The following is a 19,313-nucleotide window of genomic DNA, read 5'->3' on the forward strand; positions in this document are numbered from 1 at the left end:
GGGCATGTGGAGAACGTTGGGCAGGGGATGGGGAGAAGGCAGGCCCACCGGTCAGCCCCCAGGGGTGAAGCCTGCTCCTCGTGGCTGAGTCTGCAAGCCTCAGTCCCTGATCCTGGACACAGGCAGAGTCCTGGTTTCTGCCCTGTCCACTCTGGGGAGCGGGGAGGCTCCCAAGGGAGCAAGTAGCTGCCAGGGCAGCCAGGGAATATGGGCCCGGGAGGGTGTGGGGCCCCTGGGCAGCTTCTCGCTCCTGCCCCTCATGGGCACCCACCCTGACACCATGTCCTCTGGCTCCTCTGCGGTGCTGTCACCCCCAGGCCCCGGCTCGGGTGCTCACATGCATCTCCCTCTGCTGATGAGCAGCACAGCAGGTCACAAGTGGTGGGGGGAAGCCCATGCACAGTGGTGGGGAACTGGCTGGCGCCCTGGCCCCCACCCCCGACCCCCCTGCAGTGTTGGGTTTCCTGGAGGCGAGGCTCCAGCTGCACACAGCTGGTGCAGGCCTGGGGGCCAGGAACTTGAGAAGGATGTGCCCCCAGAGCTACCGAGGAGGGGCCATAGGCGCCCTCAGGAGTCTCCGGCTGGGCTGGCCAGGCCTCCCCCTTGTCTCCCCCCACAACCCCTGATGCCATCTGCCTCTGTCCCTCCTCAGGGGGGAAAGAGGAGGGGCTGGCTCACATTCCTCTGCACACTGCCCACCCTGCATCTGGCCTTCCCAAACCTTCTCCCCCCCGCCCCCTCAACAGCAGGCCCTGTACCTGCTGGGAGGGGTCCCTCAGGCAGGCTGCAGCCCCTCCCTGCACTCAGAGCGGCAGCTGGCTCCACCCCCCACCACCCCTGCCTGGTCTCCCTGTGAGTCTGTGTGCACCTTCACCCAGTCTGCATCCTGGGGTCCTGTCCTGGGCTCCCACCATGCGCTGGCTCAGGTGCCGCCCCTCCACTCCTCACAACCTCAGAGAGACCCTGGAACTGGGAAGGGGGCAGGAGGGGGGTCAAGGAGGAAGGCCAGCTGGGCAGCAGGGGCACAAGTGCCAGGACAGAGGACCAGGTCAGAGGACCAGGTCAGAGGACCTGCACCCTGGGTGGCAGGAAGGCCTTCCATGAAGAGGCCACAGGTCCTGTGTGTGGGTCCTGAGTGTGATCGCATCAGGAAGGGGATCATGCACTTGCTGGATCAGGGTAACGGTGTGTGGGGGGGCGGGCATGACGGCAGACCATGAGCCAGGGCACAGGGACAGAGAGTAGTTCACACAAGACTACCCCTACTTCCTCCCAGAGAGAGGCTTTTAGCTGCTTGCTGTGAAGCCCAGGGATGACAGGAGAGTGAAAACAAGGACTGAGCCATGCTGGGGCAAGGTTCTTCAAGGGGAAGGTTGCAGGGATGGGGGGAGGGTATGTGCAAAGGCCCTGTGGCCAGAAGGCTAGAGTGTATGAACAGTAGATTAGGGGGCTGGTGTGGAACAGAGGAGCAATACCCAGCCTGGGAAGGGTGGGTGGTGACCTGCTGCAGGTGGTGGGAGGTGGTCTTTCCCCTCTGTGTGCACACCCCCGCCCACAACCAGGCACCCATTCTTGACAACCCTGAGCCTGGAGTTGATCCAGGATGGGGGCTGTGAGGGCCGCGTTTATACCAGGAACAGACAGCGGCACACATGGACCCAGGGTCACACAGTCACATACAAAGTCATGTGACATAGGCTCACTGGGCCAGGGACACACACACATAAGCAGGCTGTGGGCCTCCCACGACCCCTCTCCCACGTCTCCCAGCACACACCCCAGCCACCAGGCAGACCCCCTTCCCTCATCACCCCTTTCTCTGGCTCTTCAGCAAAGCAGTTGCTCGAAACTAATTGAATTTTCCGCCTGGGAAGGGCCTGGGGAGGTGAGGAGGGGTGGGGGCTGGGAAGAAGCTTGCTCACAGGTCTGGCCCTCTCCGTCCCACCCCTGCTCCTACACCCGCCCTCCCACACCCCTCCCCTCCCCTCCCCTCCGGGCGGCTGGGAACAATGGACAGGCAGAGAGGACGCGGCAGCCCCCACCCTGGGCACAGCCTGAGTGGATGATCCCGATCGCGCGGGAAGCCCGGCCTGAGCCCTGGTCCTGCCTCCCAGCCCGACCCCCCCCCCCCCCCCCCCGCAAGCCCGCCCAGCACTTTGGGCCTCTATCCCCCACCCCCTGCCCCTGCTACAAAGACAATTGGCATCTGAGCATGAACAGGGAGAGCGGATGCAGGGGCCAGCCTTTGAGATTCAGGACCCGACCCCCTGCCCACATGGAAAAGCCGGGGTGGTCGGGTGGCCCACACTGCTGGCCCCTCGTGCGGCAGCCAGGCCCTGGTGGCTGAGGGGGGCTGCTGTCTGGGGGAGGAAGGAGCTGATGAGGGCCCAACACGGCCCCAGGGCTTGCTCTCACCACGCATGCCGGGCACAAGTGTCTGCACGCGCGTGCATGCACACGTGTGTGTGTGTGTGTGTGTGTGTGTGTGTGTACGTGTGTGTGATGGGCAGGGGGCCTAGAAGGAGCAGCCTGGGGACAGAGGGGACCTGTAACCCTCCTTGCCAGCCCCCCCATCCTTACCCACCAGCCTCTCTCCTTTCTGGACCCCAGCCCCCTCCACGGGCCACACTAGACAATGCCCCATATGTGCAGAGGAGACCTCACCCTCCACCGCCTCGTAGGTGTGGGGGGTGTGGGGGCTGCTTCGGCATCAGGGAGCGAGACGGGAGACCCACCCTGCTCCCCTGGGAGCTGCAGGCCAGCTGGGGCAGGGGTGCTAGGGCCTGGCCTGGGCACAGGATAGCGCATCACTCCCCTTCCTCATTCAACAGCTGCCCCTCCGGCCTCCCCGGGTTCTGGGGGTGCGGTTGATGAGATGGCAGGTGAGGGACCTCAGGCCCTGCACCGAGGGCAGGGGGCGGGGGGCTGGGGAGGGCTAGAACCCCCAGGCTTCATCAGCATCTGCGTGGATGTGGGTGGGGATGGAAACGGCAGATTTGCACCCTCTTGACGAGCTTGGGGCAGAGGTGAGGCCCAGGGTCAGGCACACACGGGGCTCAGGGCCAGGGGTCAGATCGCAATGCTGTGTCCTTCCCCCACCAGGTCTGGGGCTGGGCGGCTCCCCTGGAGCAGGACCCCTCAGCCGTGTGACCGGCGTAGATGCAGGGGTGCCTGGGCCAGGGTTCTTGGGCCGCTGCCCGCCCGCCCTGCCCGCCCCGGCCCCCAGTGACCTCTAGGATGCCCGCCGCCACAGCCCGCCTCCCTTCCTGTCCCTCCGGCAGCCCCGGCCCACGAGGGGGCACACCCGTTCCTGCCTGCCTCTCAGAGGCCACGCGCCAGGGCCCGTGGCGGCCTCTCCGGCCTGCGCCGCTGGAGGCCACGTGGGGAGGCTGCAGGGGCGCCGCCCTGGCCAGCGGCTGCGGGGCGGGCTCTGGGCACGGGTGACCACCGCTGCCCTGCTGGGACGCCGGGGACGGGGAGCATCTGTCTCAGCCCAGCTGAGACTCACACCCACCCACCCACCTGTGCGCAGATCTACGCACCCACCGCTCACCCCACCCCCAGCCGTCCACAGACACACCCCCCCGACACACTCACCCACAGCTATCTGCCCCACACCCACACGCTCAGCACTTCTCCTGAGTGCCAGCGGCTCTGCTGACCCTGGGCGATGCTGAGTCACAGGCCCTATCACAGCGCGTCCTGTTCTAGGACCTCAGTCTGGCCACCCCTCAACCCCCAGGCACACAGAGGGAGGAATGCAGGTCCTGGGGGGCACCCATGGGGGTCACTGCCTGCCCTGAGCTCACTCCTACTGGACACCAGGATGCCACTTTGGGAAGAGGTCCCTGAGGCCAGGGGAGGGGCATGAGGGCAGCATCCCGGGCTGTCACGCTGCACGGCAGGGGCTCTGTGTCTCTGAGGCTCCGAGAAGGAAGATGTGGCAAGAGAGGGAGTTGAGGGAGCCAGAGATGAAGATAGAGAGACAGTGAGACACACAGACAGATGCACAGTGTGACACAGAGACACTGAGAGACAGAGACAGTGAGACACAGAGATAGTGAGAGACAGAGACAGCGAGAGATACACAGTGAGAGACAGAGACAGGGAGACAGTGAGACATGGAAACAGTGAGAGTCAGCGAGAGTGTGTGCGGAGGATCCCAGCCTCTGGTTTGGGGCCCCCTCGAGGAGCCAGGAAGCCTGGAGTCCCCTTGCTCATCCCACTGGGGAGATAAAGGGGACGAGGCTGTGACAAGCGTGGTTGTCTTGGCAGCTGAGGCGAGATCCTCCTCTTGGGGGCATTTTTTCCTCATCAAATCATCCTGGGCTTGGTCCAGGGCCCTCTCCCCAAGCCCTGATGACCAACACTCCCCCACAAGACGCCCTGAAGCCAGCGAGGGGTCTGCTGGGGCCTTTCCCACAGCCTCCCTCTGGGACCCAGGGCTCGCCCCCGCGCTGAGCTCAGGAGGGGCAAAGAGAGAGCGTGTGCGGGTCAGCCGGCCCGTCATCCGTCCAGCAGGGCAGCCCCTGGGGCTGACGCTGGGTCTGAGCCCACTGAACAAATGCCTCCGGGCCCCACAGGGCAGGGCCAGAGCCTTGCTCTGAACCGAGGAAGCCACTCGTCTGTGTGGGGCGTGGTGACAACTGCGGTTTCAGGAAAGAGGCGAGAGGGACGGGAAGATTGAGCCGGGCAGAGTGGAGGCTTGGCACCCCAGCCTGGGCCCCCCACACCCACCGTGAATTTCTGATCCCCCCTCCCTTAGCGTTCTGCCCAAATGGACAGACAGACGAATGGACAGCTGGGAAGAATGGATGGAAAAGCTATGCCTGGCTGGCTGGACAGAGGGGAAAACAATATACAGGTGGGTCTAAGGTTGGAGAAATGCATGAGCAGATGGACAGACACACAGGAGGAGGATGTGGCAGGTGAAACAGAGCCCCCCCTAAGATGTCTGGGTCCCCATCCCTGGGACCTGTGATGATGTCTCGTTCCATGGTGAAAGGGAAGTTGAAGATGTGTTTCAGTAACACTAGAGAGGGAGAGATGATTTGGGGTCCTGCAGGTGTCCCCCCCCAGTGCATTCACAAGGGTCTTTCGAAGGGGAGCCAGGGGACAAGTGCCACTAGCCGCCAACGCAGCAGGTGGGGAGTCGGGGGAGGTTCTCTTGTGGCCTCTGACCCTGTGGCCAGGCCTGAGCTGACAGTGCAGGCGGCTCCTAGAAGCGGGGGAAAAAGCTGCCTCTCTGGAAGGAACGCAAGCCTGCTGGTGCCTTGATCTCTGCCCGTCAGCCCCCGCTACGACCCACAGAGCTATAGAGACCACATCTATACGGTGCCCGGGTGCTTTCTGAAGCCACCACGTGTGTGGTGCTTTAATACAGCAGTGATAGGAAATAGCACAGATGGACAGAAGGATCTAGGACCTACAGACAGGTGGAGGGGTGCCCCTGGGGCTCCTCCTGTGTCTTTACACCCAGATGGACCTCGGTGCTGCAGGCTGGATGGGAGTTTAGAAACCCCGACTTCCAAGATAACCACAAGCCCTTGGACCTGTAAGACCCATGACCCAGAACCTGAGCAGAGGTGTCCAGAGACGTCCAGAGAGAGTCTACAGGGCACCCAGTCTAGGCCTGCGGGGACCCAGGTGGCCCTCATGTGGACGGTGGTCGGGGGTGTTGAGGGCATGGGCATGAAGGGAGCCTCCACCTTCTCCCTCCTGGGACCTAATTCAACCAGTACCTCTGCGCTTGGGAAGGCGGCCTGGTAGGTGGGAAAGTCACAGGCCTCCCTCCAGCCGAGCCAATGCCACAGACCCCACGGGCCTCATTCAGCCCCCTTGAGGGAGCATTCGCACCTGCGTGCGCCCCCGCTCACCCACACATCCAGTTGGACGCCATGCAGGGGAGGGGCTCCGCCTTGCTCTGCCTTGAACCTCTGACCTTGGCCGAGTCCCTGGTCCTCCCTGGTCTTTGTCTCCCCATCTGTGGGCTGAGGAGCTTGGGCCCTTGGAGGGCCAACATGGGAGCGGTGGGCGGGCCCCGGCGGTCATAGGGAAGGGGAGCTGAGGCCAGGCGTGGGGTGGGGGGGGGCGTCCGTCCTGGCCCTCGCTCATGTTTCTAACCATCAGGCTTCCTCCCCCGCGCCCCTCTGGGGAGGGACTGTAATTAACTTCTTCCTGTTCAGATCAGGAGACAGTTTCCAAAAACATATTTCGAAGGATTATTTTGCAAAGGAAATGTTTTTGAAAGAATCTCGTGTCTATCCCAGGCTGGGGAAGTGGCAGCAGCAGTCAGAGCTCAGAGGGGGGCATGGGTAGGGGTGGCCCGGGGGGGCCCGAGTGGCCAGAGCGAGCTGGCAAGCTGGCCCTGAGCCTGTGTGGGGTGGGGAGGCCAAGGGCAAGGTGGGCAGAGGGTCTCCACGTCTTCCCGCCCGCTCTTTGTCCTCTGCCTGCCCCAGGCCGCCCCACTGCTGAGCTGGGGGCCCTACTGCACCCCTTCACTGGGGGAATTGGCTCCTCTGGTCTGTGTCTGCTCCCTGCTGGCCATGCACCCCCATCTTCCCTCTCCACTGGGCCCTCTGCTGCCCCCTGAGGCACCCCAGGCTGTGTCCTCCAACCCTGGCCTTCCTCCAAGACAGGTCCCTGGTCCCCAGGGGTCAGGTGTCCTCCAGCCAGGTGGGGGCCTGCGAGGCCTGCCCTCCCATGTTCCATGGTTCCCTGAGGGCACCTTGCAGGCAGCCCCTCCTTGACTTTGGCCCTCTCCTGGGCATCCCATGGAAGGCCCAGGAGTTATCATGCAAGTGGTTTATGCAAAATTCCCACCATGGCCTGATGGGGGCTGGGGTGAGGGGGTGCGGGTGCTGACCACCATGGGGCCCTGGAAAGCCGTGCTAGGTCTTCAGTAGGAGAGGCCTCTCTTCTCTGGGACAGACTCTGCAGAGTCCTGGCCCTGACCATGCAGACTCAGCACCGGTCCGGGGCTGGCCACCTCCCTTCTGCCCAGGTGGCCTTGGTGTTCCCTCTGGATGGTTCCCTGTGTCCCCTGTGGCCTCCCAGCACCCAGCATGCAGCGAGTTGTCTGGGAAGTGTCTGTTGAATGGATAGGTGGATCACCAGGACCTGGGTGGGGGCTTGTAGGACAGACCCTTTCATCTCAAAAGAGCACCCCTTAGTTCCTTGTCCCAGAATCCCAGGTTGGGCCCTGTGTTGAGGAGGGCCAGGCTCCCCAGGCAGCCCCTCTGTGCCTCAGTTTCACCTCCCAATCTCGCCTCTGCAGGTGCCAACCCAGCACATCTCTCCCAGGCCCCAGGGCTCCTTAGGGTGTGGAAATTCCACAGGCCTGGCCACTGCAAGCCACGCTGGTCGGACGACAGCCCCAGCCCCCTGGGGACCCAGCGCAGAGGGAGAACATTGTGTCAGCCTGCTGGCCAGGCGGGAGGGCGGTGGCCAAGCGTGTGAAGGACACGGAGGGGATGGCGCCTGGTCAGCTGAGTCCTCACCGGCCACTCACGTGCCGGGGTCTCTCTGCAACACCTGGGCAAAGAGGGAGGGGGAGGCTCGTGGAGGAGACAAGCCCCGCGGACCTCTGAGCGCTGCAGGGCCCAACCTGGTCACGCGGGGCCGCTGCCTGGTCCCGATCTTCCACCCAGGCCACCACCCGCCAGACGCCAACTCCGGGCTGCAGCCTCCGTCCTCTGGAGGCCCCTGGCCAGGGGCATTGACAGGGCCGGGGCTCGCTGCCCCCGCCCTCCCCGCACCGCCCCTGACCCCACGTCTGCACACAGTCTCTGCGTGTTCCTCTCCTCTCCCCCGTCCTCATTCCCAGCCCCCAGCCCGCGGGGGCTCCGTGGTGCTCACAGCTCTGGGTTCCGGCACTCCGCCCCGCTGCAGATGTCCTGGAACTGGTGTGAGGTTATTTTGGGAGCTGGCGGCTCCCCTGGGCCTTTCCCGAGAGCCTTGGCGGGAGCGCTGGAAGCCAACGGGGGTCAGGCTGAGCGGGAGGGGGCGTGTGGCGGCTGGCCTGGACTGGGCTGTGAGGACACAGCGCACAGCCCCGACCTCCTGGTGTCTGGGGGAGACGAGGGCAGGCCTCGGGGGCTCCCTGGCTGTGCTGGGCCTGCGCCCACCTGAGAGGGCTCTGGAGTGGGGGCAGACCCAGTTGGCCCTGCCCTGGGGGGGGGACACTGGAGGCTCTTCACGTGGCCCCAGGCTGTCGGTCTCATAGATGTGGACTCAGCTCACCTCCACAACCTCGCCTCACACTACCCCTGCCCCACACTCTCATACTCCAGCCACAGCGGCCTGCTGGCTGCTCCCACCTCAGGACCTTTGCACCTGCCTGGCTCATTCTTCCTCAATCTCCTTTTTCAACGTGAGGTCTCAGGGCAGCAGTCACCTCCCCTGAGAGCCCCCTCCAGCTCTGGCCCCAGTGCCCCCACCAGTCCCCGCCTACCGTCTCCATTCTGCACTGTTCCATAGAAGCAGAATGCAAGCCACAGATGTAATTTGACATTTTCTAGTGGCCACGTTTAAAAAAAAGTTTATAAGGGGCACCTGGGGGGCTCAGTCGGTCAAGCATCCAATTCTTGGTCTCAGCTCAGGTCTTGATCTCAGAGTTGTGAGTTCAAGCCCTGTGTGGGGCTCCATGCTGGGTATGCAGCCTACTTTAAAAAAAAGGGGGGGGTTTAGAACAGGTGGAATTAATTTTAATATTTTATTTAATCCACTATATCCAAAAATAATTTCATTTAACAAGTAATCAATATAAAAATTATTGATGAGGTTTTTTTTTTTCACTGAGTCTTGTAAACCCATTTCAGCTGCTCAGTGGGTACATGGGGTCAGTAGCTACCAAACTGGACTCCCCCCCAGATCTGTGGGGAAACTTTCTTCTGTACACATCTTCTGTTTCGCCTGTACACCATTTAGAATGTTCCATGCACTTGCCGAGCTATTTATTATCCATCTCTCCCGCTGCAACATATGTCTGTCTTGCCCCCAACAAGGCCATGTGGCCAATGGGAGGTGTGTGCAGTCTGCCCCCTCCCCACGCCTCACCCCCACCCAGGAGGGGCTGAGCCTCCAGGTCACACGGCAGCACGCCGAGGCTCACTCTCTCTCTACAAAGTAGGGGCTTGAACCCACACCTGGTGTCCCTGACTCTGGCCTGCTGCCGGGGGAGGACCCTGGGGTCCCCAAGGCTCCAGCACCCCATCTTCAGGCCATCTGCAGCCTAGCCCCAGGGGCCCCACCCAGCTGTTTCTGATCTAATCGGATTCCCGCCTCCCCCTTCCTCGAATCCAGGCGGCTGCTGCTGCTGCGTGTTTTTAAACCTGGCGCAGCCTGCATCCCTGGAGGCTGGACAGCCTAGCGCCCATCTGGAGAAATCATCATGGCCCCCCCTCCAGGCCAGATGTCCACCCTCAACCCCGCCCTGCCCTCACAGCTGGCCCCCGGCCCCTGCCCTACCCACGGGCTCCCGTGCCTGGCTGAGGGCCCCAGGACCCAGACAGCCCTGCGGGTGGCCCGTCTGGACAGGTTGAGCCCCCTTGGAGATGGCTGCCATCATAGTTGACTTGCTGCTGCTGTCCAGCCAAGGCCCAAGAGGTTCCCCCAGTGCCAGTTGGACCCCAACCTGCCCCACCCAGGGCCATCGGGGAGCCCTCGCCCTCACCCTGACCCCGGGGCCTCTGAGCAGCCCACTAGGGGCTCCTATGGCCTCTCAGGCACATCCTTGGGACTAGGCTCCCTCATGACCCCTGGAGGATTGCTGGCGACAACGACCCACCAGGGACACATGCCCAGTGGTCTCGGTTTCCCCATCCATGAAATGGGAATGGAGATGCTCACCCAGTAGGGCTCTGAACAGTGCACGCCCTCTGAAGACCGGGCAGAGCCAAAGAGCCTCACCGTGGGAGCCGGGAAAAGGAGTGGGGGACCCTGTGGGAGGCTCTGTCCAGCCCCCGAGTCCTGGGCCCACCCCTACAGTGCTCTGGCTGCATGGACCTGGGCACATGCACCTCCCTTTGAGCCTCAGTTGTCACATCTACAAAATGGAATGTGACACAAAATAAGGGGGTAGTGCTTCTCTCCCAGGGGTTCATGAGAACTAGGAGGTTAAGGCCTGGTTGGCGGGGGGGGGGCGGCTCTTGGTAGACTTGGGTCCTGCCCCCCCTCCAGGAGAGCCTCTCTATGGGTGGCAGCCTCCACTTGCGGCCAGAGGCTCAGGCTCCACCAGGGAGGGAGAGAGTCCAGCCTCGCCTGCACAGTGTGGCATCCCAGTGGCCCAGACTGCCCAGAGCCCCACCTTTGTGCTCCCCCTTTGGGCCAAGGGCAGCCTTGCTTCTGTCCTCTGGCCGAGCATATGGGCCATGCTCATTTCCCCACGTGGTAACCCCAGATAGAGAAACTGAGGCCCAGAAGGGGGCCTGTCAGAAGCACGTGGGTCTGCTTTGATTTGTAGGGCGAGGAGGGACTGGTGTGGTGCAGGAGGGGCAGCCCTGCAGGTCCCTGCTGAAGGAGGCCAGGCCACGTCTGCTGAGTGTCCTTCGGCCACCACTGGCCAGGCCATGCCAGCGAGAAGGGTGGCGTCACTGCATGGCTTTGGCTCCAGTAAAATCTTATCAGCCCCCAAATGCCCCCAGGAGAGCAGATTCTCTGGGTGATAAGAGACTCAAGGGCGGGAGGCAAGAGACACAGGGACAATGGCCAGGCACTGGGTGGGCAGCTTGGCCAGGAACAATGCTGGGCCAAATTAGGGGAGGGGCGGGTGGCGCCTGGCAGGAGAGGCTGGGGAGGGCTGGAACCCAGCCAGGCAGCAAAGGTGGGATGGGGACATGCCTTCCTCCGCCCTATCCTGGCCCTTCGTACTCCCATAGCTCTGCCCTCCCCAGGGCCTTTGCACATGCTGTTTCCTTTGCTGGCCACACTCTTCCCCCCCCCCCCACCCCTTCTGGTGAGCCCTTCCTCTCCTTGGTTCAGTTCAAAGTCACCTCCAGGAAGTCTCCCTGATCCCCTGGTATCAGGTCAGGATCCCCTTATACCACTGTCACTCCCCAGATTCAGCTTCAGAACCTGATAATTGGATAATGTGATGTTGGATTTGTCATTTAATGTCTGCCCTCCTCCCTCAGACACTGGGAGCTCTGCAAGGGCACGGACCATGTCTGCCTATCTGCCTGTGAACCCGCTCAGGACCTGCCACATGACCGGTGCACAACAAACACGCGCTGAGCAAGCAGATGAGCAGCGGGTTGCTTCCCTCTCGGCAGAGGCACAAGTGGCAGGCACCCAGAGTGGCGCTAAGCATGACAGCCATCATAGCCATGATGAGCCGAGCTCCCCAATCAGTCCCCCACCTCCCTGCCCTGGGCAGGGGGCCTCCATCCACACGGAGCCAGAGAAGGGGCCCCATGGGTCGGGCTCAGACCCGCCTCCTCCCTACTGACCCCAGAGGGAACTGGGCAGCTCCTGGCACACAGCAGGGCCTCCATGAATGGCCTGGGGTTAAAATGACCTCCGCCTGAGTGAGAGGGCATTCAGAGGATGGAGAGAGCCAGGAGCGGTTTCTGGAGCCAGAGCTGAGCTGTGAGCGTGTGGTGGCCGGACATAGCTGGCTGGGGATTCAGAGGGACAGGCGAGGGAGCACCAGGGAGTGGGGGACCCTGCTATGGTCTCCCTGGAGCCCTAGGGTCCTGGTCAGCCCCAAATCAGCCCTTCCTGGCTTTTGCGAGGCCCTACGAGGAGCCTCCATGGGGCAGCTAGGTGCCCACCCCCACCTCCGCTGCTGCCCATGCAGGCCCCTGGGCCTCGGTTTCCCCATCTGTGCAACGGTGGCACGGTGCCTCCTGACTGCCTTCGCTCCCCACGATGGTTTCCCTGCTGACCCAGAATGCACACTCAGGTCACAGTCCCAGCTGGGAGGGAAAGAGCCAGCCGCTACGTGCCAAGGGCCAGCGAGTCCATGTGTCCGGGTTCCGGCACTGCCCCTGCCCCCTTGCCAGACGGGGGCCGAGAATTTCTGTGAGGACCTCGCCATCCCAGAGTGGTTCCAGATGTGGGCTGGGGATGGCGGGGGGTCACGGGAGGGCTCTGAGGGCAGCCTGGTCTGGCTCGAGCCCCCCAGCGACCTAGAATCAACCGCCCACTGCAGGGCCCTGCTGGGCGCTGGCGCTGGGGTGGGGGGCAGGACACGAGCGATGGGGGGCTGAGAAGAGCACTGGGCTGGGCACCCGCGTTCGGGCATCACCACACCTCACCTTAGGCTCTGGTGGCTTCCTTCTGTCCTAGACAGCTGGTGTCCTGATGCCTGGCTCCAGGGACCCCGGGGACGTTGGGCTGCCTCCCCACAACGGGAGGCCACGGGTCCTCACAAATTGTCCTGAAGATGTGTCAGATCCTTCCTGGGCTCATCTCCGTGCCCCAGGGCTGGGCCAGGCCCCGTTCATACTGTGACCTCACCCTCCAGCACCATTCCGATTCCTACTCATTCTTCAAGACCTGCTAGAGGTGCCGCCTCCTCCAGGAAGCCAACCCTGACACGCCCCCTCCCCCTGTCCGGCTGGGTGAAGATCCTCAGCCTTCCTGGGTGGAGACCCTGCTATCTGCTCTCAGCTGCAAAAGTCAACAGCCCAGGGCAAAACCGCACATCCGGGAGGGGGTCAGGAGTGGCACCTGGACAAGCAGGTCTGTTTGCTCCCAGGGTCCAGGCCACGACACCCAGCCCTGTTCGACCAGCAACCCCAGGGAAGGGGGGCACTGCCCACTGCTGCCCCCGACCCCTGAGGCCTGGCTGGGGTCCAACCTGGACTCCGTGACACTGGGGGGGGGGGTGTGTGGGCCTGCAGGGATGGGTCAGCCACACGGGGCCTTACTGTCCCTCTCTCCATTTCCCCAGCCCCATCTAGGCCTTTTGGGGCCCTGCCGCTGAGAGCTTTGGCTGCTTCTGGCTCCCACCCCTCGTGGGACAGGTTCCAAAGCCCAGGCAGGGGAAGACCACATCCTGGCCAGGTGTATGCTCGTGCCAGGCACACATGCGTGTGGAGGCCCAGAGCCTGCTTCATCCAGGTGGGCCTTTCTGGGGTCTCCAGGCTGGCGCTGAAGGGACCAGGCTCACCCCCTGCCCCCTGGAAGCCCCCTCCGCAAACTGCCATTGCCCAACTGGGGAGGCCGAGACTCAGAGACAAGCCTGCCCGAATCAGGGGCCCCTCAGGCCTCCTCACCCCAGACCAGGAAGAAGACTTGGACCTTCTGTCCAGGAAGTATGGGGGACAAGCCCCTCTCGCAGGCTCCCTGATGCCTGGCTGGGGCTCTAGGCAGCTGACTCCCAAGATCCCTCCACCAGTGGCCCCTGCTGACCGCAAAGCAAGGTTCCTGTGCCCAACCAGGGCTGTGGCTGCCCTGAGCCACCCTCCCCCACTGAGGGGACAGGCATGGGCGGCAGAGGTCAGCACTGCAGAGTGGGACGGCTGAGCCCAGTGCACAGCTGGGAAGACCGAGGTCCAGAGGCTGCTAGCTCAAGCCTTCTCGGGACCCCTTAACTGCCCAGGTCCAGCACCCTGGGGACAGGGGGCAGGGCTAAGCATCATCCTCCTGCTGGCCCACCATGGCAGGGCCTCCCTTCCCTGTGCCCTTGTGGGGAGGTAGGTGTGAGGGGTCTGCAGCTCCCGAACTCCAGGATGGCGGGGCTGGGTTGGGACTCTGCTCTGTAAGGCAGGCCATGTGCTGGAGCCAAGGCACCACAGCAGGAAGGCTCATGGGGCAGCACCTCTGCTGCTCAGGACTGCCCCCTGCAGGCCCAGGAGGACAGCAGCGCCCTGCAGCACCAAAGGGTGTCCCTTCCCAGCCTTAGCATCATCCCCCGAACCCCACCGCCCCCCCCATGCCCGCCCCTCCTCGGCCCAGACTGCCCCGCACGGGGGAAAGCCAAGCAGGATTTGCAGGGGCCGAGGGAATGATGGGGTTACATGCATCTGGGTTACCCCCGAGGCCTGGGCATCCAGATGAGGGCCCGTCCACCTGAGATGCCCTGGGCAGGGAAACAGCAGGGGTGCCGGAGCCACATATACATGCACTTGCACACGACACCTCACAGACGCATAGGCTCACATGTCCACAGACACTTGCTTGTCCACAGGATCCCGCACTCACCACATGCCCAGACGCCCACAGCACTCACCGCACGTAGCAGCCCTGGTGCTCCACGGGCCCAGACTGGCTCTCCCTTGGGCCAGCTCCCTGGACAGTTCAGCCAGGCAGGACCACAGCTGGCCCCAAAGCCTGGGGAGACCCGGCCCATCTCTCCTACACACTCCACGGGGACCCCACCCTGGCCTCCTCCTCAGCCCAGCTGAGAGGGGCTGAGGCACCAGGCCAGGAGGGGCGTTGGGGTGTGGGAAAGGCCCTCCCCCACTCCAACAGCCAGAGCCCTGGAATGTGCTGACCACAGCCCCAGCCTAATCCCAGCACAGAGCCCCATGGGGCCAGCTGAGCTGGCTGGAGCAGGGCAGGGGTGGGGGTGTGGGTGTGGGGCTGGGCTGGGGGGGGACACAAGCTTGGCCCCCAGAAGGCCCAGGCAGTGTTGGTAGGCTTGCCCCCGCCACTTGAGCAGCGATGAGGGTTTGGGTCCCTGGGAGCCCAGAGGAAGTGGCTGGCGGTGGGAGGCAATAGTGCTTTCCCAGGACTCTAAAAAGTGAAGTGGGGGTGGGGAAGGGGCCAGGGCCGGCCCCCCTGTCTCTGGTGTTTGAATGGTGCACCTGCTGATAATGAGGAGAGAAGCAGGGGGGGGGGCGGTTCGGGGTGGGTGGGGGGCGGATCCGCCTGCCTACTGCCCCCGGGGTGGGGCTCTTGCACCCCGCCCAGCCAGCCCGGCCCACCTGCCTATATGCCCTGGCTCAGGCTCCCTGCCCTCAGGAGCTGGCAGGATGGCGCTGCAGGTGGGTAAGAAGGGAGCAGGCCCAGTCGGGGGACTGACTCCCCAAATCCCCAGTGCTCCTTCCCCATACCTGCGGGCTGAGGGGGCATGGGGTGGAGAACCCCTACTGCGCTGGCATCCCTACCACCCTGCTCTGAGGGCTAGGGTCCTGGGGAGGAGCATGCGCTGGGGGTGAGATTGGCTGGGACCCCCTGGACAAGTGGCTTACACTGTGTCCCCCTTTTGCATGCAGTTTGAAGCCTTCTGTGCGGGCGGCCTGGCCCCTGGCTGGAGCCTGTTGGTCCAGGGACACTCTGACTCTGGAGAGGACAAGTAAGGGTCACCGCCCTCCCTGGGGCCCCCTCTCAGCCTTGGGCGGGGTGACTACCCGCCCATCTGCTGTCTCACAACCCCCGTGACGCCCCCCAGGTTTGAGATCAACTTCCTGTCCGAGGCGGGGGACATCGCCTTCCACCTCAAGCCCCGGTTCTCCAGCGCCACCGTGGTGGGCAACACCTTCCAGGGTGGCCGTTGGGGCCAGGAGGAGGTGTCCAGCGTCTTCCCACTGGTGCTGGGGGAGCCCTTTGAGGTGCTGGGGGCAGGGGAGGGGAGGCCCTTGGGGGTGAGGGGGCTGAGGGGTACCTGCAGAGGTGTCAGGGTTATCCTGCCGCTCTCTGGGAAGGATGCTGTGTCCCCGGCTTTACTGTGCGTGTTTCAGGTAAAGACCAGCCTAAAGCCTCCCTGCTGGGTGTGGGTGGGCACACCCCTCAGAGAGAGGGAAAGGACCTCCGGCTGGGGCTCAGAGCTCCCATCTGGGGCCGACCTGCATGATGCGGCGGGTTCCACACGGTGAGGGGCGCCGGGCTCCATGGCGGGCCGTGGGTCACCGGCCTCCCGTCCCCAGATGGAGGTCAGCTCAGATGCAGAGCACTTCCACGTCCACGCCCAGGAGCACAAGGTGCTACAGTTTGCGCACCGCCACAGGCCGCTGGCTGCCATCACCCGGGTGCAGGTGCTGAGTGACCACCGCCTGGCCCAGGTGGAGCTGGCCAGAAGGGACCTGAGCTGGTGGTAATGTATCTGTCCCCCTCCCCCGGCCGCACAGGGGACTTGGCTGGGCATCCTCAACCCTGGGACCCCACAGGCCCAAGCAGCCTGGGAGGGAGACCACAGGCTTGGACCTCTGCAAGCCCAAGGAAGCAGAGCCCACTGCCGGCATCCCACCCCCGAGGCTGGGCTGGGGTCTGGGGCGGGTTCTGGGGCTCAGGCAGGTGTCTTGGATGTTTGCAGGGACGGGGGCCACTGAGCTGTGCCCGAAGTCCCCAGAGGAAGCCTGGGCCATCAACCATTCCTTGTCCAGTGGAGCCCACCAGGGAGCTGAGGGGAGGGGGCTGTGGTTCTCACTCTACCTTCAATAAAGTTTGAGCAGGCTGCAGGGGCTCAGCTGCTATGGGGGGACCGAATGGGGCGAGATGGGGTGATGGATGCAGTCCTAGACCCCCTACCAGAGATGGGGTGGGGTTCTCCCTGAGACCTGCGTGCCCCAAAGGTGGTCTCTTTCCCTGGTTCCATGGGAGGGGAGCAGTGTCAGATGACACTAGATGATGGAGGGCTCCTGGCCAGCGGCCCTTGCAAGATCCTTGGATACACACCCCTCTGGCTCAGCCCTTGGGGGAGCATCCTGCCCAGTGCAGGACTGTCTGCTGGGAGGTCCCGAAGCCTCCTGGCCCTGCTTCCTGTGGGCTGGAAGGAAGGAGCCTTTCCTGTTTCTCCTTGTCCCACCTGGATGTGAGACGTGCTCCCAGCCCTGCTGTGCCTGTGTGTGTGTGCATGTGTGCACGCATGTGTGAGTAGTGGGGGCAGGATGGGTGCAGAGGAAGGGAAGGAGCACTGGAAATGTGGTCTGGGGACAGTGAGCACAGCTGGCAGCCTCACTGGCTTCACCCCACCCCTGTAACTACCATCCATGCATCTATGTCAGGCATTTGGAGGGCCTGGGTCCCAGCCCTGCTGCCCTGATATGTGACCTTGGGCCGGTTCCTGAGCTTCTGGGGACACCTGCAGCCCTCAGCTCCTAGGGGACCGTGAGGCTCAGATGAGTGGGTTCAGGCACTTGTCACCTGCTGTAGAATTCCAGAGAGGGATCGCATCCCTGTACAGACAGGGACAGAGGCCAGGGTGGAGAAGTCAACAGCAGGGTGGGGCCCGCGGCCCTCCTAGGCTGAGGGGCCATCGCAGCACCCCCACCCCCCCAGGTGAGACAATGGTGGCCCCAGACTCCAGCAGTGCGGCTTCCTTCCTGTCTCCTTGTATTTCCCTGTGTCCACAGCCCAGCTGGCCCAGGAGCCCCTGCCCCCTCCCCCCCGCCCGCCCCCGCCTGTGGGAGGCCTGGCCTTTTGTGTCCACTGGGAGGTTGGGGGCTGACAAGCCGACCTGGACCCTGGGAAAGCCTGGGGTGGTGGGAGGGGGGTCGCCTATGTAGCAGGGGATGGCAGGGGGTGGGGCAGTTTCCTTCCACACCCTGGCCTGCATCTGCGATCCGGCCAGGCTGCCTCTGCTCCTAGGGACTCTGAGCCCGGTGATGGGGGCATCTCTGCTCAAGGTGCCAGGCCCCTGCTCTGTGACCTAAGCTGGCAGCTCACGATCTCTGGGCCTCAGTGTCCCTCAGGCTCCCTCATGGTGAAGTGCTGTCTGCCCCATAGCCATGCAAGGTGGGAGGGCAAAAAAGAGAAGATGCTAGGCGTTCTTTCCCTTGGGGTGGGGAGTGGGCTGCACGGAGAGCAGGGACGGCCTGAGGCCCAGGGTCACACACTCCCTCTGAGTCTCCTGCGCTCTACGCAAGGGCCAGGCCTGTACCACCTCCAAGAACTCAGCCAGGTATGGAGAGCAGCACGCATCCTACAGATGTGAAGGGGCTCAGGGAGATTAAGTAACTTGAGGAGGCTTGTTCAGCAAATGAGGGAGGGAGCCCCAAATCCCAGGGCTGACAGATCCCACGCACAAGCACGCACCCGCGCACGTGAGCCCGGAGCTGAGTCAGCTTCGAATCAGCCCTCGGTCTGCTCCCGGTTACAAGCTGCCAGGGGCAATTCAGACCACAGGGGCGCCAGACCCACTGCATTCCTGGGCCTCTGTCTCCCCTTCTGTGAAAGGGGGCTTTGTGAAAGGGAGCTTTGAGTTCAGGGGCTCCTGCTGTAGGGGCTGCAGGCCTTGTTAGGACCCTTTCCCTTACTCCCCCTGCCCTCAGCACACCGTGTGGCTGCTTGTCTGGCCTGTCTGGAACTGTGTCCCAGTGCAGCTCTGTTCAGATGATACCTCCTCCAGGAAGCCCTCCCTGACCTCCAGTGGGGCTTTGTACCCTCTGCTTATCTCTATTCCCCAACCCTATCACACTGCCCCTCCTGGAGGTCGGGGACCAGGTCTTTCCTCACCCAGCCCCCAGCAGAGCTGGCTCTGGAGATGTTTGCTGATGAATAAGTGAACTAACGAATGGCTGCCTTGAAGATAATCACCCAGAGCTTTTAACAAGCTAGAGACATCACCCCCAACAGGGGCCACAGAATCATAAGGGCTCCAACTCTAATAAGCTGGTCCCTGAAATTGAGAGATGGGAATGAGCCCAACCTCCTCCCCGCCTCAGCCCAAAGGCCCTGCACCTTTGGCTTCATCTGTCCCATTGCTTGTCCACCTCCTTCCCAACCCTAGATCTCATGGAGCCATCTCTGCCTCAGGGCCTTGGCACCAGGACCTCCCTGATGCTCTTCCCCAGCACTCAGCCTGGCATGCACCTTCCCACTACTCATCCCAAGGAGCCAGTTGTGGTTTGTGGATTTACCAGGTCACAGGTGTGCCAGCCATCTGTCCCCACCGGCGGTCCACTCCAGGACATCGCTGGCTGACCAGGGCGTTCACCACGGGATTCCTCACACCTGGGACAGGGCCTGGCACATCCTACCACCAATAAATATCTGCTAAATAAATGAATAAATGCCATCAGACCCCGCTTATACCCTTCTAGGGACAAACAGTTCACTACCTACCACAGTAACCCATTTCCCTGGTGATTGGAAGCAAATTCTAGGGCGGCTTAAATCTGCTCTTCCCATCTCTCTCTGTGCCATAGCGGCAGCTCCTTGGAAGGAGGCCACACGTTCCTCGATACCCTTCAGAGACCCTGAGACATCAATCAGCAGGATGGGGTGCTCTAGCCAGAGAAGTCCAATGAGGTCCACCAGGACAGCCCCCTGCTCCGGGCAAGTTGAGCCAGTCCATCAGAGGCTGGATTCCCCACTCAGTTATGTGTGTGTGTGTGCCTGTGAGTGTGTATGTGTGTGTGTGCACACGTGCACCTGGGCATGCTAGAGGATCCACTGGGCTGGGCCTATCTGGGGAAGCATAGCTG

The 19,313-nt window shown here is 63.1% G+C and overlaps 1 protein-coding gene across 1 annotated transcript; it reads left to right on the plus strand.

The window, feature by feature from the left end:
* The first annotated feature begins 3,621 nt into the window (after positions 1-3,621).
* On the plus strand, positions 3,622-16,342 carry GRIFIN (galectin-related inter-fiber protein). The gene is made up of 5 exons (XM_041746969.1): positions 3,622-4,864; positions 15,165-15,244; positions 15,341-15,500; positions 15,816-15,982; positions 16,202-16,342. Exons 1-5 carry the CDS (start codon positions 4,778-4,780, stop codon positions 16,215-16,217), a joined length of 510 nt encoding a protein of 169 aa, XP_041602903.1. The 5' UTR covers positions 3,622-4,777; the 3' UTR covers positions 16,218-16,342.
* The last annotated feature ends 2,971 nt before the right edge of the window (positions 16,343-19,313 follow it).

The sequence above is a fragment of the Vulpes lagopus genome, chromosome 3, assembly GCF_018345385.1.
Source record: "Vulpes lagopus strain Blue_001 chromosome 3, ASM1834538v1, whole genome shotgun sequence".
Classification (NCBI taxonomy): Eukaryota; Metazoa; Chordata; class Mammalia; order Carnivora; family Canidae; genus Vulpes; species Vulpes lagopus.

What these genes read in the sequence shown, in the direction of transcription:
- GRIFIN (XM_041746969.1), top strand. Translation starts at nt 4,778, where the DNA reads ATGGACAGACAGACGAATGGACAGCTGGGAAGAATGGATGGAAAAGCT. An exon ending in GAGGGGAAAACAATATACAG is followed by an intron (nt 4,865 to 15,164) that starts GTGGGTCTAAGG and finishes TTTTGCATGCAG; the next exon opens with TTTGAAGCCTTCTGTGCGGG. An exon ending in TGCTGGGGGAGCCCTTTGAG is followed by an intron (nt 15,501 to 15,815) that starts GTGCTGGGGGCA and finishes TCCCGTCCCCAG; the next exon opens with ATGGAGGTCAGCTCAGATGC.